This window comes from Lycium ferocissimum, chromosome 1, assembly GCF_029784015.1.
Source record: "Lycium ferocissimum isolate CSIRO_LF1 chromosome 1, AGI_CSIRO_Lferr_CH_V1, whole genome shotgun sequence".
In the NCBI taxonomy this organism is placed as follows: Eukaryota; Viridiplantae; Streptophyta; class Magnoliopsida; order Solanales; family Solanaceae; genus Lycium; species Lycium ferocissimum.
This window is the reverse complement of record NC_081342.1, coordinates 22,795,484-22,805,013: the sequence shown is the minus strand read 5'-3', so window position 1 is coordinate 22,805,013 and position 9,530 is coordinate 22,795,484. Positions and strand designations below refer to the sequence as shown.

The 9,530-nt window shown below is 33.6% G+C and overlaps 1 protein-coding gene across 1 annotated transcript; it reads left to right on the top strand.

The window, feature by feature from the left end:
- The first annotated feature begins 682 nt into the window (after positions 1–682).
- Positions 683–4,512, top strand: LOC132029508 (phosphoglycerate mutase-like protein AT74). Its single transcript, XM_059418756.1, has 3 exons — positions 683–1,298; positions 1,329–1,889; positions 4,122–4,512. Exons 2-3 carry the CDS (start codon positions 1,439–1,441, stop codon positions 4,481–4,483), a joined length of 813 nt encoding a protein of 270 aa, XP_059274739.1. The 5' UTR covers positions 683–1,298; positions 1,329–1,438; the 3' UTR covers positions 4,484–4,512.
- The last annotated feature ends 5,018 nt before the right edge of the window (positions 4,513–9,530 follow it).

The following is a 9,530-nucleotide window of genomic DNA, read 5'->3' as shown; positions in this document are numbered from 1 at the left end:
ATCAAAATATGTCTGCTTTCTATCAATCCTATTGTACAAGGACCTTTAATGGAACACTGCTCCGGAATTGCGTTTCTCAATTCTTTTATGTCAATGATATCATATGAGAATTTACCATGTACTGCATACTGTAGATTCTCCTGTATGATTAACTGTTGAACTTCTGATGAGTTCCATGAGACATATGGTTCTCCTTCTACATAAACAACAGGTTTCATGGGTATTGGATGTGTTACTGGCATAATATTTGGTTTCAGAGGGTTTGCGTAATTCATCTTAGGCAAAGTTGTATGTGCTTTTATGGTCTTGGATAATTGTTGATCCAGGATTGTGTTTGTACTAGTGTCATTCTCAGAGATTGGGGGTGGAACAACCCCAGTAGGGGGCTGTCCACTGGCAGGATTGGCCATTGCCGGGCGGTGAAAAGGTAGGATTTAGGATGGTAGGGTTTATTTTTTGAGGGAGAAGAGAGCTTTTATGATAATTTCTGTCAAAACTGCCAATAAAGCTGCCATTGACCTAATAATCAAATTTGAAGCTAAACAAACTTACCTTGTCTTCCTAATTATTACTAGCAGAAATTACAACAGTGTATCAAACGAGATTTGACTTAATTAATGAAAGTAGATCTGTTCAATGACAGCTGGCAATTATAAGCAAGTATTAATATAAGTTTCCGTGTTTTCCGCGAGTTCATTATTTATTCACGCATGGACAAATTATTCTTCCTTCGAATAATAAAAAACACAGCATGCTACAGCTATAATGGTCGCTAATTTTCTATTCATGCACGGACCATGTGCTCTTCCACTCAACAAACAAAAACTGTAATGATGCAGCAGGTATATATGCTGGTTATCATTTGTTTTGATAAAAGGACAATCAACCTATGCACGCTGATCGCATCTATTTCCTATATATATAGACACATATTTCCACTGGTATAATAGAACACAACGACGTTGAACTTTCAGCAGCACCTACGCAGCAGGTATGCTTTCCTTATTAGTCGTCATGTTTTCTTCATTGCAGTATTACTTTTTCATAACTTTTTGATTTGCTGTTCTTGAGGCGAGGGTCTCTCTGAAATAGCCTCTCTATCTCCACGAGGTAGGGGTTAGATCTGCTCAGACCTAACTTGTGGAATTATATTGAGTATGTTGTTGACTGCCCCATTTGCTTTGTATCTGCTTTAATTTTTTGCTATTTCTTTTCTCACAATTCTGCGCCTGTTACTTGTCTTTTGAGCTGAGGGTCTATCAGAAACAACCTCTCTACCTCACAAAAAGTAGGGTAAGGTCTACATACATTCTACCCTCCCTACACAGGTCTACATACATCCCACCCTCCCTACACCCTACTTGTGGGATCTACTGGATTTCTTGTTGTTGTATATTGTTGTTGTTGACGTTGAACTTTCAGCAAATTCCAGAGAGAAATGGGAAACGCGAACAGCGGAACTAAAGAGAGGCGGATGCCAAAGAGGATCATACTGGTGCGGCATGGTGAAAGTGAGGGTAACGTAGACAAAAATGTCTACACCACCGTACCTGACCATAAAGTCCAGCTCACAAAGAAAGGCAAAGAGCAAGCAAAGAAAGCTGGGGAACTTATACGCGGCGTGGTTGGAAACAACAACTGCAAGTTGTATTTCTATGTATCCCCCTTCTTGCGCACCCATGAGACACTGAAAGAGATAGGTGGGGCATTTTCTAGCAGTGAAATAACAGGGATAAGAGAAGAATGCAGGTTGAGAGAAATGGACTATGCCAAATTTGAGAATACAGAGAAGATGGAAGAGTTTAAGAAGGAAAGAGACAGATATGGAAAGTTTTTCTACCGGTTTCCACATGGAGAATCCGCTGCAGATGTGTATGATCGGGTTTCAGGTAACTTTAATTCTCCGCCTTGACTTTAATTAATTTTGGCTGACAAAGTACTTAACCTAATGGAATATTTCGTGCAATAGCTTTTATGTGGTTGACTAGTTTCTATTTAAGTACCTCTTGTTAAAAAATACTCACTCCGTCCATCCTGTGTTACTTTCCTTTTTGGCTAAAAAGTATTTCGTTTTATATTTAGTACTCCCTTTGTTTTAAAAAATTTGTCCTCTTTTGACTTGGCACAAAATTTAAGAAATAAAGGAATACTTTTGAAATGTGTGATCCAAAATAAACTTTAGATATTTGTGTGACTGTAAATCATTTCATAAAGTTAAATTGTTTCTAAATATAGAAAGGAGACCATCTTTTTGGGACAGACTTAAAAGGAAATGAGGACAATCTTTTTGGAACAGAGGGAGTAAGTTTTTCAATTCAAACATCCTACATGGCAAGTTTAAGACTACAAGATTAAAAAGACTGCACACATCTTTAATTTAATATCACAAGATTCAAAAGTATCCGTTTATTTCTTAAATTCTGTGACCATTCAAACTAAGACACTTAAAATGGGACGGAGAGAGTATATTTGATCTTAACTATGGTTAACTGCCGCCTTTCTCTTCCTTCCTCCTTTTTGGGAACTTAGACAAGATACTTCATTCAACTTTAGTATGCGGAACTTCAACTATCGAAATCGATCTGTAAGAGCCTTTTCATTTATATTGGATTGTGTATTGATTTGATGAAATGTTTTAGTTCTCAGTACCACTTTACGTGTGAAATGATTCAGAGTAAGAGTGTTAAACTATCTAAATATTTATGTGAATTTGATTAAAAATTTGTAGTGTTTGAAATAAGATTTACATAAAAATTATATATAAAGTACTGTAAGTAACAATATTTTACAATAAAATTTAAAAAAATAAAAAATAAAAACACTATTCAAAGAAAAATTCATTTGGCTCTCTGAATGGTAATTGCATCACATACAATAGGAAAGAGGGAGTACTATCTACACCACCTCAATCCGTTACGTTTTATGTGATATATAGTTTTAATTTGCACGAAGTTAAACATAAAACTTAAGACTTTAAAAATATGTGATCTTAAAGATATCATATCATCAATATAATTATATCACTTTTAAAACTTGTGGCGTTACACATGCTATAACATCTGTATGGCTAGAAGTTATCATTAATTGAAATGCTTAAATTAAAGTCTAATGTCTAAAAGAACTAGAAAATTGAACTGTTTATTTCTTTGATTGTCTTCTAAGGGTGGAACAAATTGAAAAGCTCGTACTTCTTCCGTCTCACTTTGTTTAGCACTAATTTTTTTCACTAGTGTATTAAAAAATCGGTCTATCTTTATATTTTCTCAATGGAAAGCTTTGATGGCCACAAAAATGTTACAACATTTTTAAAATCACAAGTTTCAAAAGTCTCGTGGCCACCGGTGGCGAAGCCACATGCATCCAAGGGGTATCAATCAACACTCCTTCGCCGAAAAATTACATTATGTAAATACGTAAAAAGAATTTTTTTTATGTATATATACTACGTGTTGAACCCCCTTAATTTCGTCGTATATTTACTTTTTTATATTTTGACATCCCTTAGGTTGACACCCCTTCGCCGAAAAATTATACTGTGTAAATACGTAAAAAGAACTTTTTTTATGTATATACTATGTGTTGAACCCCCTTAATTTCATCGTATATTTTCTTTTTTATATTTTGACAACTCTTAGTATAAATCCTAGTTCCGCCACTGCTGGCCACACAAATATTATACTCCACATAGTTTAAATCACAAGTTTTAAAAGCTATTATTTCTTTTTTAAATTTTATGTCGAGTCAAACAATGACAAACAAAATGGAAATGAGGAGTATAAGTTAATTCCATTTTATGTGATATTATTTGATCGGACACGAAAACTATTGAAATTTGTGATCTAAGACAAGTCATAGATATTTGTTTGACTATAAATTATCTCATTAAATTCAAAAATAAATTACTTCTAAACATTGAAAGACAGTATCATAATTTTTAAGACAGACTAAAATGGAAAAATGCAACACAATGAGTATATGATACAAAATTTTACTCACAAATATTACCTTGAAAATAAAACAACAAATTAATTTTTTTAAAAGGTTGAGTGGAAACCATTTACTATTGGACTGCAATATTCATCTCATAACTTGATCTGATCAAATTAACTGATGAAATACAGGTTTCGTGGAATCACTATGGAGGGATATAGACATGGACAAAATTCCTCACAGTGCCAACGACAACCTAAATATTGTTATAATAAGTCACGGACTTACCGTTAGAGTTTTGCTCATGAGATTCTTCAGATGGACAGCAGAACAAGTGGAAAACCTAACAAGTCCAAAAAATGCTGAGGTTCGAATAATGGAGTTAGGACATGAGGGTGAGTATAGTCTTGCATTATATCATGATGTTCAAACATTAGAAAAATGGGGGTTGTCCCCTGAAATGATTGTTGATCAAAAGCAGAGGGCATTTGGTCCTAAGGTTGACCTTGACAAGTGCTTCTTCACTAGTTACTTTGAGAAAAATAACGTGTAACCAATAAATCAATATTTATCACGCTGCTTTTCATTGAATTTTTGACCAAAATAAGCTATTATTTAAACCAATTCACCAAAATAATACGTTTTTAATTTTTTTTACAGAACTAGCATAAACGTATTCCTGAGTAACGTATTAGGCATTATTTTATTCAAAAATTCTGACGGGAAAAATAGCTGGGGGTTAACGGTGTTAAAAGATTAAGTAATCGTGAGTAACGTATTATGCCTAATACGTTCTTGTCGAACGACTTTAGAGAATCCATATACGAGCAATCCTTCTCCGTAATCGACATTGATTGATGTTAAAGTCGTAACTCGAGTTACGATTTTAGGATAAAACGTAATAGCGCTTACGTTTCTACCCAAACTAGGCACGGGCAATCGAATCTTGCAGAGAATCACCGCAAATTGGGAATCCTTCGGCCGATTTGACTATAAAACGTGATCAATAGTTACGTTTTAATTGTAAAACGTGACACACAATAACGACACCTTTGCTAAAGTCCCTCTTCCTTATACTTTTTGAACAAACCACGGATCATTATAAAATATAGTGTATGAAACGAATGTTCAAACACATTCCAACAATTTTCAAATAAGCTTCTACTTGTGTGGCCTATTGTTGCAACAACATTAAAAAATTCAACAGGTATGAGTTAATTAAGTCAAATATGTTGTAATATGTTAAAATAATACTATAGTTTTAATTTATTTTTCTGTTATATTAATAATAATAAGTGCCTTATTTTCGCGTGTAGGAGTAAAGATGACCAATTTTGAACATAATGTGATGGTTGCTTTGTATTGGGGTGGCGAAATAATTACTTTGAAATGAACGGATTCAGGTATACTGAAGGTGCCAAAATGATTGTTAGCATGTTTATTTCAACGAACTATGCTGAATTGGTTGAACTATTGCATGAGAAGATGGGGACAAATAGTGAATGTCACGTATATATGATTAAATGCGGAGATGAAAATTGTGGAATCTACGTGAGAGTGCAAAATGTAAAGCGATAAGGTTTGTTACGAAGCTTTGTCATTTTGTGGTGAGGTGATATAATCTCATTTGCTCCTTTCCCCTTTTTGTCATCTTTTTTATTTATCTTTTATTTAAATGTAAAACGAGAAATACTTAATAACTATTCCTAGATAGAGAAAAATATATTATTTAAAAGAAAATAACTAGCTAAACAAAATTAAATCCTAGAAAGCATATTTTTTGTGATTTTTCATTCTTTTGAAACACCAAACTTGTACTCTAGAAATAGTAAATATTTTTGTCCCTCTTCTTATATCAGTAAATAAACCTAATAAATAATATAGAGTAAAATCGACATATCAAGACTAAAATTAAAAGAAATATTTAGACACTAGAAGGTGAAACACTCCGCGAGGATAAAAAATCACGTGTCTACAATCCTTATTGCATACAAGAAACTAATCCCGCTTATGGCAATGCTGTCACAATATATATGAAGTGATAAAAGAAAAATGCATAATTTTAGCTTAGTCCTATGGCAAAATATTATTAAGCAGCCTGGAGTTTGGTCTTTTTTCCTTATAGTGTATCCTTTTATAAATCAAAATAAAAGCCTGTGGAGAAACATATAGTTAGGCTATTTGTAAGGCACATTTGTTTACTAAATTAATCTTTACTGTCGTATATATTACTCCATATATCAACAATTACTCAAAACAAAATGCTAAAGAAACATATCAGGTTTATCAACACAAGGCTGATGGTTCTTCTTAATTGTGAAATATGATGCAAGTGAACAATCCACTAAAAATTGTCATAAAGTATCGTTCGTTGCAGTTGATCAATTTACCACTCAATCACATGCCATTTTGTCATTGTTTGATTTTTGATTTATTGACTTAGTTCGAAATCATGTATCTACTTATAATATATTTTTTCAGCTATTAGATAGTTTTGTAGCACGTTGTTTCAAACGTTTTCTAGGAAAAGAAGGGACCGCTTTATTTAAATATATTTCACAATGCCATAATTTATAACATGTGTTGCCTATGTATCTAGTATTTTGCATTATCCATTTAGTTTCCCATAGGCACACAATCCTCTTCTTTTTCAAGTGTCATGACCCAAAATCACGTGATTGGCACTCAACACTCTATCCAAGCCGAATGACGAACCAATCCCATATGATATGACCCAACCATATGCACATAACTCAACATTCAAGTTCCACTATGAAAACCAAGCATGAAACAATGTTTCGGGACCCCAAATTGGGTTGTAAAGTAATTGACATCTGACATTTATTATCCGTCAAGTAAATCATGAACTAGTTGATTTATAATTTCTGATACTTCCAACGTAAGAAATTAATCACTAAAAAACATTATTACTAGTAATGTTTGGAATACTGAATAAAAACTCAACATAATAACGTCAAAAAACTAAACTGATCGACAATCATCAGCCTCTAAAACTAAAAATTTGAATGCATAAGCTATGACATTTCCCGAATATAGTATGTAAGTTTAAGAATTAGTTCATAATTTAAAAGAGTCTACTACATTCGAAAGAAATCAATGGAGTTTGGGAACTAGATAACAAAGTGTAGAATTAATTATGAACCTCATCACTTACATTCCTAACACCTGCCACACGATGTAGTATGTCGGCCAAACCGACTAAGTACCACCTGTAGGGCACCCAGTAAGTCCCGTTGACAACCCATGAAACAAGACTAACCTAGGATAAATAATTACAACAAAATGTAGTGAAGTAAATGAAGCCATTCATTTAACCAACACTGAATTCAATAAGCGGAAAGCGAGTCATGAAATCTAAGCTATGCATTGAAGGTAATTTAACCGAAGACATGTATTTTAAAAAAGTTTAACAAACAATGACATTTGCAAGTGTGGGAATAGTTGGCCTACCCCTATGCCATGACGGTATTCACTTGGGGAGGATGCAATCAAATTGGTATTTAGGTTGACATGACCTGTCGTAAGCCCTTGATCTCACATCTATGATTATCAACATACTTTCCCTATCTTCCAAAGGTTATTTCCAACCTTCCGACCTCGAAGAAACCATAGACAACCTAATAAATTATAAAACTTGCATCTCACAACCCATAGACTTTTGTTTGACGTTATCACCTCAAACTCTTTATTTTTAACGCAACTCCAAATCGTCACGGCCCGTTTCAATTTTGCTTTGCTGCTAAAATACATATTCTTTTCCAAGTCTTTGTTGGCATCCTCGGACCAAGCTGAACAACATCCCATCTCAGATTCTCGTGTAGAAATGAAAATATCTTCCTCGTTCTCCAATGTCGTAAAGTAGGGTATATCATGACATGGAATTTCGGACACACCATGACCAAATTGATTATGAGGATTTACACCAATATTATTTTGAAGTAAATCTCCACTATCATCGATATATTCATTGAACTTTACATTTTGCACTCTCACGTAGATTCCACAATTTTCATCTGCACAGAATCATATATACGTGACATTCACTATTTGTCCCCATCTTCTCATGCAATAGTTCAACCAATTCAAAGATAGTTCGTTGAAATAAACATGCTAACAATCATTTTGGCACCTTCGGTATACCCGAATCCGTTCATTTCGGTAATTATTTCGCCACCCCAATACAAAGCAACCATCACATTATGTTCAAAATTGGCCATCTTTTACTCCTACACGCGAAAATAAGACACTTATTATTATTAATATAACGAGAAAAATAAATTAAAACTATAGTATTATTTTAACATATTACAACATATTTGACTTAATTAACTCATACCTGTTGAATTTTTTAATGTTGTTCCAACAATAGGCCACACAAGTAGAAGCTTTGCTGAAAATTGTTGGAATGTGTTTGAACATTCGTTTCATACACTATATTTTATAATGATCAGGTTTGTTAAAAAAGTATAAGGAAGAGGGACTTTAGCAGTGTGTCGTTATTGTGTGTCACGTTTTACAATTAAAACGTAACTATTGATCACGTTTTATAGTCAAATCAGTCAGAAGGATTCCCAATTTGCAGGATTCTCCAAAGATTCGATTGCCCGTGCCTAGTTTGGGTAGAAACGTAACTGTCAGTTACGTTTTATCCTAAAATCGTAACTCCGAGTTACGACTTTAACATCAATCAATGTCAGATTACGGAGAAGGATTGCTCGTATATGGATTCTCTAAAGTCGTTACTGACAGTAACGTATTAGGCATAATACGTTACTCACAGTTACGAATTAGCTTTTAACACCGTTAACCCCCAGCTATTTTTCCCGTCAGAATTTTTGAATAAAATAATGCCTAATACGTTACTCAGGAATACGTTTATGCTAGTTACTCAAAAAAAATTAAAAACGTATTATTTTGGTGAATTGGTTTAAATAATAGCTTATTTTGGTCAAAACTCCCTTTATGAACACGACGGCAGCACGCGACAGTTGGGATTCCGTATTCTACAATTTCTTATCGTTTACTTAGGGTGATGTTTAAAGTCAGTATTTTTGTTATTCCCTCCGTTTCAATTTGTTTGTCTCACTTTCCTTTTTAATGAATTTTAAAATTATTTTTTTTGCCAACTCTTTAATTTCAAATTTTCACATGACATGTTTAAGATCACAAGATTCAAACTTATTCTTGGCTTTCTTAAACTCTTTGCCAAATCATAACCAGACGAACAGATTGAAATGGAGAAAATAGTATTATCTAAGGTTGGGATCCACTCCAGTACTATTTGTTCTAGTATTGTTCAATGACCGCTTAAGATCATGATACGTCATCAACACATAATCTAATGGCTGTAATTTATTTATACTAAAATACAAAAGATAATCCGTTGTCAATTTTCCCCACCAACCTCTCTCTGTTGCCTTAATAAAGATCTAACTAAAGAATTTGTATCTACCCACTTTCGCCTCCTTGATTGCTTTATCTTTCGCACGAACACCGAATGGTTTGAAATAGTTAGATCTCTATCTGAAAGATAATAGTTAATTAGAGAGGTAATAACCAAATAACTATTTGAAGGGTTA

Excerpts from the sequence above, each read along its gene's own strand:
- LOC132029508 (XM_059418756.1), top strand. The coding sequence starts at position 1,439 with ATGGGAAACGCGAACAGCGGAACTAAAGAGAGGCGGATGCCAAAGAGG. Across the intron at positions 1,890-4,121 it reads TGTGTATGATCGGGTTTCAG|GTTTCGTGGAATCACTATGG; the intron begins GTAACTTTAATT and ends GATGAAATACAG.